Source organism: Perognathus longimembris, chromosome 20 (assembly GCF_023159225.1).
Source record: "Perognathus longimembris pacificus isolate PPM17 chromosome 20, ASM2315922v1, whole genome shotgun sequence".
NCBI classification, from domain to species: Eukaryota; Metazoa; Chordata; class Mammalia; order Rodentia; family Heteromyidae; genus Perognathus; species Perognathus longimembris.
The window spans coordinates 19,530,099-19,548,347 of record NC_063180.1 but is presented as its reverse complement, the minus strand read 5'-3'; the positions used below and the strand labels follow the sequence as shown (position 1 = coordinate 19,548,347).

The 18,249-nt window shown below is 57.2% G+C and overlaps 2 protein-coding genes across 2 annotated transcripts; one reads left to right on the top strand and one right to left on the bottom strand.

Annotated features, from left to right (window-relative positions):
- Nucleotides 1-140: 140 nt before the first annotated feature.
- Map3k10 (mitogen-activated protein kinase kinase kinase 10) lies at nt 141-14,297 on the top strand. The gene is made up of 10 exons (XM_048329507.1): nt 141-1,437; nt 5,232-5,412; nt 8,242-8,390; nt 8,843-9,018; nt 10,093-10,339; nt 11,560-11,676; nt 11,916-12,069; nt 12,154-12,266; nt 12,441-13,097; nt 13,725-14,297. The coding sequence occupies exons 1-10, from the start codon at nt 750-752 to the stop codon at nt 14,045-14,047; spliced, it is 2,805 nt and encodes a 934-aa protein (XP_048185464.1). The 5' UTR covers nt 141-749; the 3' UTR covers nt 14,048-14,297.
- A 153-nt stretch (nt 14,298-14,450) lies between these two features.
- Ttc9b (tetratricopeptide repeat domain 9B) lies at nt 14,451-16,643 on the bottom strand. Its single transcript, XM_048329508.1, has 3 exons — nt 15,981-16,643; nt 15,355-15,537; nt 14,451-14,679 (listed from the first exon to the last, which is right to left on the bottom strand). The coding sequence occupies exons 1-3, from the start codon at nt 16,399-16,401 to the stop codon at nt 14,564-14,566; spliced, it is 720 nt and encodes a 239-aa protein (XP_048185465.1). The 5' UTR covers nt 16,402-16,643; the 3' UTR covers nt 14,451-14,563.
- Nucleotides 16,644-18,249: the final 1,606 nt, after the last annotated feature.

The following is an 18,249-nucleotide window of genomic DNA, read 5'->3' as shown; positions in this document are numbered from 1 at the left end:
GAGTAGGTCAGCTCACAGCTGGGAGACTGGGAGACTGCTTGGAGGCCTCACAGGCACCCCCTCGGAACTACAAGTCCCAGGCGGCATCGCGGCGGGCGCTGCGGTTACGTCACTCCGGCACTGCCAGTTGCCCCCGGGAAGAGGCGCGCGCGCGCGCGGGCGGGCAGCGGGCAGGCAGGCGGGCGGGGGGGGAGGGGCAGGGTCTGGGGCCGACCTGGAACCCGGTGCGGAAGATGGAAGCTACTCGATCACCCCGCGCGTGAGGAGGCCGAGGGGCGCGCCACCCCTTCCTGGGGCGGCCGCCCCTTCCCCTCGGGTCTCGCCATCCCCGCCCGACCCGTATGGTCGTGGCCCGGGATGCGGAGTCCGGGGGCCGCCGGTGGAGCTGCGCGGGGTGGGAGGCGCGGGGAGGAGTGGCTGCCCGCTGCCCTCGCCCTCGGCCCCCACCGGCGGGCACGGCGGGATTCCAGGCGCTGGGGTGGGCCGGGCCCTCTTAGCGCCCTGACATCTGGGGGTGGGAACAGGTGAACCTGCTGCCCCCCACCCCAGGACCGCCGAATCCGAGGGGACAGCCCTGCCCTCCTCAGGGCAGGCTTTGCTTGCTCCCCCAGAGGGCCCCCCTCTCGCCATGGCCCCCAGGAGCGCCCGTGGACCCGCAGGGACAGCCTCCCACCCTGGCCGCCCGGGCCCGCCCTCGGCACCCCGCGGGCACCCGGTGTGAAGCGACCTCCTGCAGCCCCTCCTCCCCCATGGAGGAGGAGGAGGAGGAGGGGGCGGCGGCCAAGGAGTGGGGTTCGACCCCCGCGGGGCCTGTCTGGACCGCCGTGTTCGACTACGAGGCAGTGGGCGACGAGGAGCTGACGCTGCGGAGGGGCGATCGCGTGCAGGTGCTTTCCCAGGACTGTGCGGTGTCTGGCGATGAAGGCTGGTGGACCGGGCAGCTGCCCAGCGGCCGTGTGGGCGTCTTCCCCAGCAACTACGTGGCCCCTGCCACACCTGCGGCGCCCGCGGGTCTGCAGCTGCCCCAGGAGATCCCCTTCCATGAGCTGCAGTTGGAGGAGATCATCGGAGTCGGGGGCTTTGGCAAGGTCTATCGTGCCGTGTGGCAAGGCGAGGAGGTAGCCGTCAAGGCCGCCCGGCTGGACCCCGAGCGGGACCCGGCAGTGACAGCAGAGCAAGTGCGCCAGGAGGCCAGGCTCTTTGGTGCCCTGCAGCACCCCAATATCATTGCCCTGAGGGGTGCCTGCCTCAGCCCCCCAAACCTCTGTCTGGTGATGGAGTATGCCAGGGGAGGTGCACTGAGCAGGGTGCTGGCAGGACGACGGGTGCCCCCTCACGTGCTGGTCAACTGGGCCGTGCAGGTGGCCCGGGGCATGAACTATCTCCACAATGATGCCCCTGTGCCCATCATCCACCGGGACCTCAAGTCCATCAACAGTAAGTGGTGCCCTCTCTCCCCAACTCCTTTCCACAGAACCTCCCACGGCCAGGCCTAGGTGATGGGGAATAAGGGCCAGGGACACCAGGTGGCACCATGCCTTGGGTAAAGAGGGGCAGCAGTAGACCTTCAGGGCCAAGTGAGACCGGCAGCCTAGGCAGAAAACATCTGTGAGATTCTTATCTCCAGTTAACCAACTGAAAGTGTGGCTACAGTGGTAGAGTGCCAGTGAAAAAGCCAAGTGAGAATTCAAGACCCTGAGTTTAAGTCACAATACCTCCCTCCATACAGGGAATAAAAAGAAGTGTTAAAGACCAGACTGCCTCCCAGGTTACAGTCACAATAGCTCAATAAATATGTCTCTATGCACACGGTGACAGGACCTACATTCCATGCTATAAACAGGACAGGCACAGAGCCTGCCCTCCTGGTACCCACCTTCCAGTCATAGTGCCAGAATCTACCTGACAAAATGACCCTAGCTTACCTGGAGACGGGGTTTCCCAACCTGGCACCATTGACTTCAATGAACACCGCTGGCTGTCCAGATCTGCATCCTTGGCTTCTTCATACTCTGCATTTCCTGCTCTGTCTCCAGCTAGGAAAACCAAAGTGTCTCCAGACAGTGCCTTGTGTTCCCACAGGGACAAATTCACTGGCAGTTAATGGCTTCCCAAAGTCCTCTGGGCGGGCCTCCGAGGCAGACTGGATGTGGTTTACATGGAAGCCTCCAGGCTCCCTGGCTGATCATAAGTTCCCCCAACGTTGGTTTCTTGAAACCCATGTGGAAGGGAAGGTTCCCCAGGATTCCTCTCTGGGCCATGGAGTGACTTGGGGACAGCAATGAATATTAATTGCTAAGTTAGTAACCACACAGAGGCTAAGACAAGCATGGTTTCTGCCCTAACATTTCACTTATTCTTTTCACAGATAGTTCTAGGGTGCCCTGTGCTACATACTTGGAGGGGTACACTTCCTAGCTTTCCCGTTCTTGCTCTGCCCCTCTCTCTCACTCTTATTCTCTTAGTCCTGTCTTATTCCTTCCTTGGGGATCTGCAAGGCCGGATTGCTTAAGTGAAGAAGTGTCCACAGCAACCGAAGCCAGCATGGCCCCTGTTTTCATGCGGCTCACACTCAAGCCCAGAGGCCTGAGGGGTCCCTCTTTGTCCTCAGCACACTTATCTTGTTTTCTGATTTTTGCCACTTGAACATCATCAAATTTGCCCACTTTTTTTTTTCCCAAACCAGTATGTTGCCAGGCTGTTTCAGCTATAAGCCCCTAGAACAGAAGGGCAGAGTGGTCCTCACCTCAGGTCTGGCTTGTGTCCACTCACAGGAAGCCACCCAGTGCCATGTATGCTCAGGCCCATGCCCAGACTGGAAGACTGTGCGAGGCAGAGGTAGACGGGCCCTGCCCTCACCGATACTCACATCCCACTCCTCTGAATGCCGAGTGGATGGAGGCAGGGCCGTTGGTGGGCTTCTCCTCAGGGCCAGGATGCTCCCTTTCTCACCCCAGCTGATTCAGAGCATGCACCCAAGATTTTCTTGGGACCTAGCAGAGGGTGGATGAAGTTCTTAAGCTAGGGTTTCCCCTTGAGATAGAGGGTTTCTTCCATGCCGGAGGCAGAAACAGGGTGTCTGTAGCATGGCATCTCCATTTCTCCTTCCCCACAGAGCCCCTCATTCAGTGTCCTTCATCCTTGGGTTCAGTCCTGGGCTCTGGGATCACAGGACTGAGCAAGGCAAGATTGGCCCCTCCCCTCCATGTGAGGCTCTACATGCTAGTATGGAGGACTAGATGGTATCTATAGACACGTAAGTGGATGGACAAGAAGATTGCTAGGCTTTTAGAGAGACCGGGGTTCTCAGGGAAATAAGGCGGGTTAAGGGTGGGACAGAGAGAGTGGTTTGGATCTGCTGGTCAGGGAAGGTAACACTGAAGCAGAGATTTATAGAGAAGACTGGGTCAGGAGAGCCCCGGGAAGGTGTCCAGGTGGATGAGCTTGGCCTTGGCACAGAAGCACAGACCAGAACCTCCAGAGGAGAGGAGATAAGATGCGAAAGGTTGGCAGGGGCCAGCTCCCAGGACCCTGAGACCATACAAAAGACCCCAAGTGTTTTCTCTGATGGCATGGGCACTAGTAGAAGTTTCCAGCACGGGATGACATGGCTGCACATAAGACTTTCAAAGGGGATTGATATGCTCCCAGCTTGGGAGATGCAGAAATAAAGCATAAGGCCAAGACAGAGCTCCATCTGCCACAGTGTTTATATACCAGCAGGATGAAGAAGGAGCCCTAAGAAGGGGGAGAATGCCTGGGGAGGTGGTCACAGACCGAGATGTCACAGGAGGCCTCTCGAAGGATGGCAGGGTGTGGGCAATGTGCCTGTCTCTCTAGTGTCCAGTTCCTCGACTTGCCCCTCAGACATGTCAGAATAGCCTTGTGATTGTCTCACTTGAGGAAATTGACAGGGATGTGGAAAAGGTGAAAAAACAAGGAACAATCTGAGGCCATGGTATGCTAATAATCAGAGCCATCAGGGACACACTGAGTTTCAGGCAATAAACCTTTATAATCCTAGTAAGGAACTCAGTTGTCATCCTGTTTATTAGCATAGAAGAAGTGAGTCCAGGCGTGAAGAAGGTGAAGTAAATGATGCATTGTTATGAAGCTAATAAGTGGCAGAGCCCAAGTCAGGTGCTCACACCTTAATCCTAGCTTCTCAGGAGGCTGAGATCTAAGGATTGTGGTTCGAAGCCAGCCCAGGCAGGAAAGTCCATGAGACCCTATCTCCAATGAACCACCAAAAAAGCTGGAAGTAGAGCTGTGGCTCAAGTGGTAGAGTGCCAATCTTGAGCAAAACTGCCAAGCTAGAGTGAAAGGCCCTGAGTTCAAGCCACAGCACTAGCACACGCAAAACAATAAAAGTGTCACAGCTGAGATTCAAAACCAGACATCAAGCTACACTCTGAGTGGAAAATAAGTACCATAGCAGCAAGACAGTCTGATCACAGAGCTAGCTTTTGTCCTGCTGTCTTCTAGTTAGCCATATGCTTTTGATCAAGTGACATCTCTGAGTGTTTGCTAGTCAATAAGAGCAGATTGCTTGTGAGTCAATTCTTGTGAAAGACTGGATCAGCTGGAAACACTGAATATGTGTGGATGGATTGATCAGACTTGGTTACAGTGATGCTGTGTAACAAAACCATCCCCCCAAAACTGTCTTAACATAGTTGCTCACTACTGCCTGTATACTTGGAGCCCCTCTTAGAGCAGCAGTAAAGCAGAGAGACTTAGTCCCAGTATCTCCCATCACCAGGACATGTCATGGCAACAGCAGAAGCTGTAGAGGTCAAATAGATACTTAAAGCCTCTTAAGACCCCTGTCCTGCCTGGCTTATCTTTGCCCATCACAAGTTGTATAGTTACCCCAGAGCCAAAATATGGGGAAAGAGCTGTAGAATCATACAGCAGAGTGGACACACAGGAAGGGGTGGCACTGGCCCCCCCTGTGGCCCCGGAAGACCACAGGACTAAGATGGAGAATCATTCTTTCCTTCTTGTTTGCTGGCCCCTTGTTCTTGGCCATTCATTGAGTTTCCCAGACCCCTGGCAGATGACAGAGGGCTCAGGGAGCTGAGACAAGGCATGCAAAATGACTTGTGGGGTTTGGGACTAGGAAGATGCTAAGCAGATTGGGGCTGATATGAGGAGAGCCAGCAAGGCAGGTGGCCGCAGCCCCCACAGGTCTGGTGACTCTGACTTTCTCCTACTCCCCTGTCCCCCAGTCCTGATCCTGGAGGCCATTGAGAACCACAACCTCGCAGACACGGTGCTCAAGATCACGGACTTCGGCCTCGCCCGAGAGTGGCACAAGACCACGAAAATGAGCGCTGCAGGGACCTACGCCTGGATGGCACCTGAGGTCATCCGCCTTTCCCTCTTCTCCAAAAGCAGCGATGTCTGGAGGTGCTGAGCTGCAGGGCTAGGGGCGAGGGTCGGGGGGGAGTGCTCAGGGATGGGAGATGGGGCAAGGAGGGACTTGAAGTAGAATGGAAAGAAATCTCCAGCTGGGTGCAGGTGGCTCATGTCTGTAATCCTAGCTGCTCAGGAGGCTGGGATCTGAAGATCATGGTCCAAAGCCAGTTGAGACAGAAAAAGTCTATGAGAATCATACTTCCAGCTAACCAGAAAAAAGCCAGAGGTGGAACACTAGTTGGTAGAGCACTAGCTTTGAGCAAAAAAGCTCAGGGACAGAACCCTGAATTCAAGCCCCAAGACAGGTGCGCTCACGCTCCCTCTCCCTCTCTGTCTCTCTGTCTCTCTGTCTGTCTGTCTCTCTCTCTCTCTGTCTCTCTCTCTCTCTCTCTCTCTCTAAGAGAAAAAGGTTGTTTTGAAGTCTGCAAACTTGTAAAATAATTGTGAAGATAGACAGAGGTTATTAGCATAAAGAAGGAGGGTGGATGGCTGGGGAAGGCTCTTCTGAGAAAGGGCAGCTTTAGGTCCCTTCATGTGAGCACCACCAAGGAGCATGGTATGTTCCAGAAGGTGTGGCCAGAGTGGGACAGGAAGTGAGGCAGAGAGCTGCAAGGCCTGTGGCGAGGGCCACCCCCACTGTTCTCAGTGCAGCGTAGACATTATCCCCCCTCCCCTGGCACACTCATGTGAACGATGTCCTCTGATCCAGTGTGTTCAAAGCTCCCTTGGCTGTGCGGTGATGACAGTGGTGGTGACAGGAGGCCCTTGAGGGTGTTTCTGTGGCAGTGAGCGTGGGTGATGACAAAAGAAACTCGTCTACCATGGGTCCCCCATTTGCTGTTCCAACAGTTCCCCTGGTCACTGATGACCCGGACAGCAAGTGAAGGAGTTTGGGGCTAAGGCAGAGGAAGCAGGTGCCTTTGGCTCCCCTACAGCAGGGTGGCCTCTGGGCACCTGTAGCCCTCATGTAAGGAATTCACCACAACACCCAACACCCATTGCAGCAAAACCCCCACAGAAACACCAGATAAAACAACCAAGGGGCCTGAAGGTGTGGCTTGAGTGCCAAGACCTGAGTTCAAACTCGAGTACTACACACACACACACACACACACACACACACACGACTAAGTTTGTGCTTCATGTAAAGGCCAGGCTGACCAGTGACTCGGCGTGACAGCTGACCCTATGTTGGGCTCCTCATCTGAATGCTGCTGGCATGGGGCAGAGGAACCCTCCCTTGCGTGGCATGGTCCTGTACTTTCTTTTTTCTTTTTGCCAGTCCTGGAGTTTGGACTCAGGGCCTGAGCACTGTCCCTGACTTCTTTTTGCTCAAGGCTAGCACTCTGCCACTTGAGCCACAGCGCCACTTCTGGCTTTTTCTATATATGTGGTGCTGAGGAATCGAACCCAGGGCTTCATGCATGCTAGGCAAGCACTCTACTGCTAAGCCACCTTCCCAGCCCCTGTCCTGTACTTTCCAGGACACTAAATACCAGTTGCTTCCAGCCACCAAACATCAGCCACATTCCTCAGTCACTGAGGCGGTGAAAACATCCCCACAGGTTTGCAGGCACATGGGAGCAAGAGATGAGGGGGCTCCTGCCACCTCCAGGTGAAAACCTCTGTTACTCTCCTTCACCTCGACCTCCATTACCAAGCTTGCTTCATGATCTGTCTACATTCCAATGGCTAGAAAAGAGGAAAGGGGCACCCCCCTCTCTCTCTCTTTAAGTCCTCTTTAAGGACACTTCTACATCCCCCTTCATCCCAGTGGCCAGGACCATAGTCCTTGGGGCATCCTTGGCCCCAAAAGAGGATGGGAAATCACTTCAAGCAGCTTACACCCAGCTCAAATTCACCAGTGCTGTCGTTGAGGCAGCAAGGGGGCTATGAGCTGCACACAGGCAGCAGTTATGCCCATCTGGTTTTGGTGCCTAGAACAACAGTGCCTTGCACACAGTAGGTGCCAAATGAATGCACATGTGGCCATGGGAGAGAATACGGATGGAGCTTGCGTTAGGGAGTGGTGATCAGGGCCCTGAGGGTACTCAGGGTCCGGGTGAATGGGGACACGCCAGTGGCTGTCATGCAGTGATCTGCACTCTGGGATTGGCAACGGGTGAGCTGAACGTGGTAGAAGGCAGCCAGAGGGGAGTCCGAGTGTGACTACACCACATGACGGCTGTGTGGTCCTGGGCAGGCAGCTTGGCCTCTTGGAGCCTGGGCCTGTTCCCCAGGTAACATGGGCATCATACCAATACTTTCTGCCTCACAGGCTCCAGTGAGGGTTACCAGAGTGCCTGGGCACAGTGCCTGGCCTGGAGTAAATATCTCCTCAGTGAAGGGGAGTGTTAATTTGTCTCTTGAGGTAGGGGCTGTGGGTCCTGGGGCACACAGAGGAAAGGCCTCTGGTCCGGCTGTGGAGTCAAGGAAGGCTTCCTGAGAGAAGAGGTAATGTCAGCTGATACACAAAGGAAAGGGTGTCTTCATCAAAGGCATGAGTGGCACGTACAAAGGCCAGGACTGAGAACAGGGATCTTACTGGACTGTTCTATGTGGCTGCAGGGTGGAGCCATGCTGGGCTTGGGGCTGAGTGTTTAGAAAAGTCGGGGATCAGAAGGCCGGATCTGCCTAGTAGGCATGGGGGGGGGCAGGGGAAGGGTGCTAGCAGATGGCTGGCCAGTCCATCTTGTTCATTGGAGAAGCAGGCCTTGGAGGTCATTTTGGGTTTCGGTGGTCGTCCTGGGCACAGGACTGGGGTAGCATGTGAGGATCTGGGCTTGCTATGCTATCATCCCAACCTCTCCCTCCCTGCAGCTTCGGGGTGCTGCTGTGGGAGCTGCTGACCGGTGAGGTCCCCTACCGAGAAATCGATGCCCTGGCTGTGGCGTACGGCGTGGCCATGAACAAGCTGACCCTGCCCATCCCGTCCACGTGCCCTGAGCCCTTTGCCCGCCTCCTGGAGGGTGAGACAGGGGCCCATGGGAAGGTTAGGCCTGGCTTGAGGGGCAGGGAGCCTTGGGCCTGATCTCTCTCCTTCTCACTCTCCATGGGGCGGGGACTCAGAAGTGTTAGAACCAGGGCTGGGAAGGTGGCTTAGTGGCAGAGTGCTTGTCTAGCGTACGTGAAGCCCTGGGTCTGACTTCTCAGCACCACATAACCAGAAAGGCCAGAAGTGGTGCTGTGGCTTAAGTGGTAGAGTGCTAGCCTTGAGCAAAAAGAAGCCAGAGACAGTGCTCAGGCCCTGAGTTCAAGCCCCAGGACTGGCAAAAAAAAAAAAAAAAGGGCTGGAACCCATCCCAGCCATTTACTGTGACAAGCCACATATCCCCTTCTCACCTGCCCTGCCCAGAAGCTGACCCAGATATCTGCTGATTCCCCTGCCACCCCCACCTCTGTCACTTCCCTCCCACCCCAGAATGCTGGGACCCTGACCCGCACGGGCGGCCAGATTTCGGCAGCATCTTAAAGCGGCTGGAAGTGATCGAGCAGTCAGCCCTGTTCCAGATGCCGCTTGAGTCCTTCCACTCGCTGCAGGAAGACTGGAAGCTGGAGATCCAGCACATGTTCGATGACCTTCGGACCAAGGAGAAGGTGAATGTGGGGGCAGAGGGCAGGGGCGAGGACAAACAGGAGCCCTGATTCAGGTGCCGTGGGTGGTTCAGAACCCTTCCACTGAGCCCCAGTCTGTGGGGCCAGCAGGGCCTTTTTGCACATTAAGAAAAGACAGTAAGAACAAGGCGCCTTGGATGGGTGTACACATGGACACACCTTGTGTCTGAGATTGCCCTTAAAATACTACAGCAGATCAGCACTCATGGCTCACGCCTGTCATCCTAGCTACTCAGGAGGCCAAGATCTGAGGATCGAGTTTCAAAGTCAGCTGGGGCAGGAAAGTCTGTGGGACTCTTATCTGCATTGAAGCACCAAAAAGCTAGAAGTGAAGCTGTGGCTCAAGTGGTAGAGGACCAGCCTTGAGCAAAAAAAACCAAGGGACTGTTCCCAAGGTCCTGTGTTCAAGCCCCAGGATAAGCTAATAAATAAATAAATAACAGCAAAAGTGCAAGGAGGGCAAAGATAAGAGCAGGAAGGGGACAGGAGATTTGCAAAGTACAGATAGTTGTAGTTGAACAATGAATATATGGGGTGTACTATTCAGTCTATGTGGATGTTGGAAGTTTTCTAAATTTCAGAAGTAAGCCAGGTGCTGGTGGCTCACACTTGTAATTTTAGCTACTCAGGAGGCTGAGATCTGAGGATTGCGTTCAAATCCAGCCTGGGCAGGAAAGGCCGTGAGACTCATCTCCAGTTAATCACAGAAAAAGCTGGAAGTGGCACTGTGGCTTAAAGTGGTGGAGTGCTAGCCTTGAGCAAAAGAGGTCAGGCACAACAGCCAGGCCCTGAGTTCAAGCCCCAGGACCAACCAACCAACAAACAAATAATAAATTGCAGAGTCATAAGAGAACAAAAAAAGGGACCCTATTTCCTTTGGCTACCTCAGCTCTCCTACCAGGCCTAAAGCTAGTGATGCTTGAGCTCAGTGTACCCCAGGGCGGGTGCCACGGCAGAGCAGGGTGCCCGCCATGCCCAGCAGCCCCAGGACAATCCCATCCTGGGGTGCAGAGAGGCTCAGCCCGGTCTGACCCAGCCTGCCCTGTCCTGCCCTAGGAGCTCCGCAGCCGGGAGGAGGAGCTGCTGCGGGCTGCGCAGGAGCAGCGCTTCCAGGAGGAGCAGCTGCGCAGGCGCGAGCAGGAGCTGGCCGAGCGCGAGATGGACATCGTGGAGCGGGAGCTGCACCTGCTTATGTGCCAGCTGAGCCAGGAGAAGCCCAGGGTCCGCAAGCGCAGGGGCAACTTCAAGCGCAGCCGGCTGCTCAAGCTGCGCGAAGGCGGCAGCCACATCAGCCTGCCCTCCGGTACCGTCGCGCGCGTGCGTGTGTGTGTGTGTGCACGAATGCATGCATGTGCATGCGTGTGTAGATCTTGCTTGGCTTTGTCACTCAGGGCTGGTGTTCTACCACTTGAGCCACTCCTTTACTTCCTGCCAATCATTTCTTGGACACACAGCATCCATTGTCCTGTGGAGTTTCCTGTTTTGTTTTTTTTTCTTTTCTTTTTTTGCTGCTGGTCACTTTTAGCATGTCCACACTGTCCCCCGAATTTCCTAGAGATTGCTATGGGTGTACACCAGGTGAAACTGCTGATACTCAGCCATTTCTGACTTAGAAAACATGTTTAGGGGACTGGGAATATGGCCTAGTGGCAAGAGTGCTTGCCTCCTACACATGAAACTCTTGGTTCGATTCCCCAGCATCACATATATAGAAAATGGCCAGAAGGGGCGCTGTGGCTCAGATGGCAGAGTGCTAGCCTTGAGCAAAAAGAAGTCAGGGACAGTGCTTAGGCCCTGAGTCCAAGGCCCAGAACTGGCCAAAAAAACAGAAAACATGTTTAGGCAGAGCCTGATGGCACACACCTGTAATCCCAGCTACTGGGGTGATGGAGACAGGAGGATTGCAGTCCAAAGCCAGCCAGGGCAAAAGTACAAGACCCTATCTGAAAAGAAAGCTAAAGCTAGAAGAGAAGTGCTGGTGGGGGGTGGTGGTGGTAAAGTGGTAGAGTATTTGTTTTAGCAGGTAGGAAACTTTGAGTTCAATACTGCCAAAATACACCTTTTTTTTTAAGAAAAAAAAAAAGAAATGTAATCTAGAGCTGGGTCTGTGGTGTAGTGGTGGAACACTTGCCTCACATGCAGCAGGCCCTGGGTTTGCCCCTCAGCATTGCACAAAAGGAATTTGTAACTATCTCACCAATGGTAGATCTCACCAATGTATAGCTGGGGTGGGGGGAACAAGTTCATATGCCCAGGTTCTCCAAACCTGCTTAAAGGTCTCGTGACCAAATGAAGTGTTTCAAAATGTAAATGTAGTTATAATTAGATTATAAGTCAGGACTGAAGGCCCACTGCCTGTGTTGCCCAGCCCCATTTCAGAGCCAGGCTCATGGCTATCATGTCGGACACCCAGGCCTAGCTCTTCAGTCATGCCTGGCTGGATTGCAGACCTGCGCTACGCATCTGCTAGGCCGCCATTCACCATTCAGTGACTGGCTTGGCAAAGTCTCTTCCTCCTTGCAGGGTTTGAGCATAAGATCACAGTCCAGGCCTCACCAACCCTGGACAAAAGAAAAGGATCGGATGGGGCCAGCCCCCCTGCCAGCCCCAGCATCATCCCCCGGCTGCGGGCCATTCGCCGTGAGTATCTGTAGGGCCCTCAGCAGTCAACCTGCCTGTCAATCAACAAGGAGTAGGACCGTCCTTCCTTCCTGCATTCTCAGGGTTCACAGATAAATCTGTGGGTTGGATAATTTCTAGTAATGATCAGGGAGGAGACAGTGGGGATAGTATAAGCCCCACCCCCACCCCCTGGGGTCCTGCTCTGCTTGGTCAGAGGGTCCCCAAGTCCCAGTAACCTTGTGTCTTCTCTCCCCTAGTGACTCCTGTGGACTGTGGTGGTGGTGGAGGCAGTGGCACATGGGGTCGCAGTGGGCCCCCAAAGAAGGAAGAACTGGTGGGGGGCAAGAAGAAGGGCCGGACATGGGGGCCCAGCTCCACCCTGCAGAAGGAGCGGGCTGGAGGAGAGGAGAGGTACTAGCTGGTGTGCCCCCACCTTACCCTGTGCCCTCCCAGGCCCTCGCCAGGACACCCTTCATCTCTCTGTACCCCCTTTAGGCTCAAGGCCCTGGGGGAAGGAAGCAAACAATGGTCATCAAGTGCTCCCAACCTAGGCAAATCACCCAAGCACACCCCCATCGCCCCCGGCTTCGCCAGCCTCAACGAGATGGGTAAGCACTCAGGGTGCTGGGGGGAGGGGCTCGAGGGGGGTCGTGGTTCCGGGCCGGGGGGGAGGGGGAGTCTTCAAGGAGCTCCCTACCCAGAGTGGGGGGGAGAGATGGGAGGATGGCGAGGCCCGGAGGTCACCCGGCCGGGCACCCCATGATGGCCATCTCGGGTTGCAGAGGAGTTTGCGGAGGCCGACGGAGGCAGCAGCGTGCCACCCTCTCCCTACACCCCCACGGCGACCTCGCTGGCCGCACCGGTGCCGCCCGCCGAGCTGGCCCCGTCCCCATCCCCCGGGGCGCCCGCGCGGCCCCACGGAACGCGGCGGCGCTGCGACCTGGCGCTGCTGGGCTGCGCCACGCTGTTGGGCGCCGTGGGCCTGGGCGCCGACCTGGCCGAGGCGCGTGTGGCCGCCGACGGCGAGGAGCAGCGGCGCTGGCTGGATGGCCTCTTCCCCCGCGCCGCCGGCCGCTTCCCGCGCGGCCTCAGCCCCCCTGGGCGCCCCCTGGGCCGCCGAGACGATGAGGACTTGCCCCCCGGCCCGGGCCTGGCGCCCTCCGCCACCCTGGTGTCGCTGTCCTCCGTGTCCGACTGCAACTCCACGCGCTCCCTGCTGCGCTCAGACAGCGACGAGGCGGCGCCCGCCGCGCCCTCCCCACCGCCCTCCCCGCCCGCGCCCACGCCCGCCTGCAACCCCCTGGTGGACCTAGAGCTCGAGAGCTTCAAGAAGGACCCGCGCCAGTCGCTCACACCCACCCACGTCACCGTCACGCGCGCCGTGAGCCGAGGGCACCGGCGAACACCGTCGGATGGAGCGCTGGGCCACTGCCCTGCCGGTGAGCGGGGGACCCATGGTCCCCGGGGGTGCCCAGGTGAACCCCACGGAGATGAGTCAGGGTGGCAACCTAGAGTCTTCCAGGGCTGGGCCCAGCAGGGTCCCCTAATTCTGCCGGGTGGGGGGGGCACTGCAGCCCTCCCCATTCAGAGGAAGCATTGTCTGAGGGCCCCCCCCCAGGCTGTCTAACCCCAGCCCAGTGGAGGAGGCCGGGCCGCTGACCCCAGTGCCACCCAGAGCCCTGCTCCAGGCCGGGCTTGTCAGCTCATGCCTGTTGTCCCCACTACCTGGGAGGTGGTGGTAACAGGGCATCTGTCCAGCATAAGACACGAAAATGATGGAAACAAAAAGGTCTCAAGTGGTAGAGAGCCTGCCAAGCAAACAGGAGGCCTTGAGTTTGAGTTCAAATCCCAGTACCAAACAATGGAAGGAGGAAGAGAGGGAGGGATGCATCCTGTTCTCCAAAAGCCTATAGTCCCACCCAGAAGAGGGAGCTGTGGGGAGCAGTGGGGCCCACGGTGGGACCAGAAAAATCTGCAGAGGTCTCCACAGAAGCCAGGACCGCACTTCTCATTGAGACGCGCTGGCATGGAATCCCCCCTCACCTCCTGCCATCCTCTCTTCCCAGGCCCTCGAGACCCCCTGGACTTCCCCCGCTTGCCTGACCCCCAGACCCTGTTCCCCACCCGACGCCGACCCCCCGAGTTCCCTGGCCGTCCTACTACTCTGACTTTTGCCCCGAGACCCCGGCCGGCCGCCAGCCGCCCCCGCCTGGACCCCTGGAAACTGGTCTCCTTTGGCCGGACACTTGGTATCTCACCACCTAGCAGGCCAGACACTCCAGAGAGCCCTGGGCCCCCCAACATGCAGCCCACGCTGCTGGACATGGACATGGAGGGGCAGAGCCAGGACAGCACCGTGCCCCTGTGCGGGGCCTACAGCTCCCACTGAGGCCTGCCCGCCACCGCCCGCCAGGGCAGCCATGAATGTAGCGCCCCCGGCCCCGCCGCCCGTCATGCCCCAGGCGGGGGGAGGCCTGGGCAGGATTCTCACTATTTATTGGGGAAGGGAGGAGGGGGGAGACACTTAATTTATTCCTTTGTACCCCAGGGGGGTGGAGCCCACCCTATAGTGGGGGAGGGTCGGCAGGGATTCTCAGGGACGGCATCATGGGGGATTTGGCACAAAACACAGCATTAAAGGTAACCCCTGCCCCCTATACCCCCTCTTTGTTGCGTGTCTTTCCCCACCCTGGTCCCAGTGCAGCCTTGGCTCAGGGGGGCACCCCACATTCCCTCCCCAGGGTCTCAGAGTCCCAAGTTAGGGCGGACAGCCAGGCCCATGTCCCCGCAAGAACAGCACACAAAGCCATGGGCATCGGTGACAATGCTTTACCGGCCCCCAGCACGCCGAGGCGGGGGCAGCGACACCGTGAGGCGGGGAGTGGGGTGGAGAGGGCCGTGTGGCTCAGCCCAGCACATCCCGGGCAGAGGCTCCCGCGCCGTGGCTGCTGTCTTCCCGCTGGAGGCCGCAGCGGTTCATCTTCAGCTGGGTCAGCTGGATGTAGCGGAGCACATTGGTGTCTGCAGGGCAGTGGGCAGGCATCACCCGGCTGTCCCCGGGCACCGGTTCTGTCACACTCGCCTCCCACTCCTGCCCAGCCCTTCCCGGGTCCCGGCAGCACAGCAGCTCCTGCCTTTGCACGTGCTGCTCTCCGCCTCGGGCGCCCTTCACAGAGGTGGGCGCCGGCACCCTTGCACTCCCCCCCCCACCCCGCGGCATCTGTTCTCACCACACCGCTTCCCAGGAAAACTCATCTAGCCTCCTCGCCTACGCCCTGCAGCACACCTGCTGCGGCTCCCACCCCGTGGCTCTCACTCCAAACCTCAGTGCCCCCAGTGTCCTGTCTGCGTGCCCTCCTGGGGGTGAGGGCACACGCCTCCAGCCCTGCCACTCCCTGCAGCCCAGCTGCTTGGTATCACCTGCTCTGGATCACTGAGGAGGTGCAAGTGTGAATGGGTAGTGGGGGGGGGGGTGAGAAGGATGGGGCTCAGGGTGGCTTGTGGGTAGGGCTGCAGCTGGCTAGGGCAGGGGAGGTGTCAGGAGGGCACAATGTCTGTCTAGGTGAGAAAGTGAAGGGGGTTGCACACAGCCCTGTGGGAGGAGGGCTGTCTGCCCTGCCCTGACTCTCCTGCCTTTCTTCCCTCTCCCTGTCCTGGGGAGCCCGGCCCTCACCCCTGCCCCGCCCTGGCTCTCACCTGTGGGCTCCCGGCTTCGGGCCTCCTGCAGGTAGCGCAGGGCACGTGCGTAGTCGCCCAGGTGGTAGAAGGCGATGCCGGCGCGGTAGGTGGCCTTGAAGTTGCCCTGCTGCTTCTCCAGCACCTTGAGGCAGTACTCACGCACACGCTCATAGTTCACGAGCTCTGACTGCAGCAGGCAGGCTGCGGGGTCGGGGGCAGGATCCCCACTCAGTGCCCACAGCACCCCAGAACCCTCATGACCTGGAAGAACCCGGCCTCTGCCCCTCAGCCAAGGCAGGTGGGGGCCTCCAGGGGGCGCCAACCTGTTACCCCACTGGAGTAGTGTCAGGCTGTGCCCAGGCCAGAAGGTGCAGGAGACCTGGGCAGGGAGGGCGAGGGGCGCGTCGGGGTTCACCCTGGCCACCTTTGGTGTGCCCGAGGCAGGGCAGGAGAGGGGTGACGATAGCCCCTACCCCATTTCCTGCGTCCCTGTCTGCGACCCATCCCTTTCCTTGATCAAGTTCTGAGGTCTGCTCCTTTAAGGTTCCAGTCCCCCCCAACGGGTGTCCCTGATCACCCCCTCAGCCCCACCGTGTCCACGCATGCCCCCTGCCGCCCCCCCCCACCTCGACGGCCGGCCGTACCCGTGAGGGAGTCGTAACACTCCACCTCGGTGCTCTCCACCAGGCGCCGCTGCTCCTCGCTGAGGCGGGCGGGCCCCGGGCTGGCGGCGGGCCCGGGGGCCGGGGCGGGCAGGGCGCCGGGGCGAGCCCCCTGCGCCGCCTTCAGCTGCAGCAGTGCCCGGTGATACTTGCCGATGGCTTCCCGGAACTTCTTCTCCCGGTAGCAGCGCTGGCCCTCCGCCTTGAATGCCACGGCGGCCCGCAAGCTGCTGTCAAGTGCCGCAGCCAGGCCCCCCGACGGTTCTGGGGCAGGACCTGGCCGAGCTGAGCCATGGCGGGGACCTGGGCTGGGGCCCGGCGGGGAGAGGGCGGGAGGCGGGCGCGGCGGAGGCTCCGGGGCAGCGCTGAGCATCAGCACCGGGGACAGCGCGCCGCGCTGCATTGTGGGAAACTCCTGCGGCCGCCGCTGCAGCTACCGCATCGCCCCCCGCGGGGCCGGTCCCCACCCTTCCTCCGCCCCCGCGCCTCCCAGCTGCCGGCTCCGGCTGCCCCCTAGGGGTCTACGAAGAGCCCCTCAAGACTCCCCACCTCGCTCACCTTCCAATCAGCCCTGGTCCTGGTCCTCCAGCTGACTCTCCCTTGTTCCCACTCCCCTGCCTGTCCCCACCCTTCTGTCTGCTCTTCACTCCCACTGTCCAAAGGGTTTTGGAAGAAAAGGATGAGCCCAAGGAAACGAGCAGGAAGCTATCAATCTCATGAAAGGCTGTGTTTAGCCCGCTAGGTATTTGATACATTGGATAAGATAGGATATGAGCTCAAGCCACACAAATTTATATTATCCAAATAAAAATGTTACTTTCTTGCTTTGATATGACTTGGTCACTGAAATTACCAGAGAACTCTTGTATCCAGAAACATGAAACAATATCTACTTTGGGTATTTTTCCTTTTTATGTAGGCAACAAATAATTGCTGATCTCTGTGCTCAGTATCAGAAGGCTTCCTGGAGGAGGGGATGGCTGTGATCAGCAGAGATCTTACTGCCCTCATGGAGTTTATAACGGCCAGGGAGAATCAGTGGGTAAGCACCCAGAGTTAGCAGCACAAAAAAAAAGAACATTCAAAGGAGGACATTGCATTCTAGCTACTTAGGAAGATCCAGGTTCCAGATCAGCCCAGAAAAAAAAAAAAAACTTAAGGAGACCCCATTGTAACAGACAAGCTGTGTACGGTGGTATGGAATTATAATCCCAGCCACTCCAGAGGCATAGGAGAGGAGGATCTTGGTGTGAGGCCTGCCCTAGGGTGGAGGAGGGAGACTCTCCTGGAAAAATGACTAAAGCAAAAAAAAGAGTGGGAAGGAGCATAACTCAAGTTGTAGAACTCCTGGCTAAACATAAGGCCCTAAGATCAAACCTCAACACTGCCATAAAGAAATATTCTTGCTTCCTCATCCTGAGGGTCCAGCCTCAAACCGCTTAGGTATGGAAACATCTTCCTCTCTGTACCTCTACACCCAACCTGGCTACAGTCTAAAGTTCCTGAGTTTGATTTCCCAAATGCTACACTCACCTTTCATGACCTCATGAAACACTACTCCAATCTACTCTTTCTCTTTTTTGCCAGTCTTGGGGCTTGAACTTAGGGCCTGGGCACTGTCCCTGGCTTCTTTTTGCTCAAGGCTAGCACCACTTGAGCCACAGTGCTACTTCTTGCCTTTTCTATGTGGTGCTGAGGAATTGAACCCAGGGCTCCGCGTATATGAGGCAAGCACTCTACTACTAGGCTATATTCCCAGCCCCTGGAGTTTGTTTTCTTAATAAACAATATAGAGGACTGTGTGTGGTTGTAATCCTAGCACTCCAGAGGCTGATGCAGGAAGATATCAAGTTCAAGGCCAGGCTAGATGCACAGCAAGACCCTAGGTCCAAAAGCAAGATAAGGGGGGGGGGGGGAACAACAAAGAAATCTACTGAGGAAAAAATAAGTGGAAATCAATTAATTCATTAAAAAATTTTGGTAGTACTATGGCTTGAACTCAGGGCTTTGTACTCTCTCAACTTGCTTGCTAGACTGGTGCTTTACCATTTAAACCACAACTCCAGCCTTGTTTTTTGCTGGTTACTTTGGAGATGAAGTCTAACTGGCTTTTCTGCCTATGCTGGCTTCAAACAATGATCCTCCAGGTCTTAACCTCCTGAGTAGCTAGGATTACAGACAAGAGCCAGTGGCAATCAGCAAAAAATGTTCTTTTAACCTAGTAAATGACAAGGTCCTGGAGCACGGATGT

Bases quoted from the DNA above. Each gene is read 5' to 3' on its own strand.
- Ttc9b (XM_048329508.1), bottom strand. From the start codon at position 16,401: ATGCAGCGCGGCGCGCTGTCCCCGGTGCTGATGCTCAGCGCTGCCCCG. The intron at 15,538-15,980 runs GTACGGCCGGCC...CCGACCCCGCAG, and splicing joins GTGTTACGACTCCCTCACGG to CCTGCCTGCTGCAGTCAGAG. The intron at 14,680-15,354 runs GTGAGAGCCAGG...ACTGCCCTGCAG, and splicing joins CCGAAGCCGGGAGCCCACAG to ACACCAATGTGCTCCGCTAC.
- Map3k10 (XM_048329507.1), top strand. From the start codon at position 750: ATGGAGGAGGAGGAGGAGGAGGGGGCGGCGGCCAAGGAGTGGGGTTCG. The intron at 8,391-8,842 runs GTGAGACAGGGG...CTCCCACCCCAG, and splicing joins CTTTGCCCGCCTCCTGGAGG to AATGCTGGGACCCTGACCCG. The intron at 12,070-12,153 runs GTACTAGCTGGT...TACCCCCTTTAG, and splicing joins CGGGCTGGAGGAGAGGAGAG to GCTCAAGGCCCTGGGGGAAG.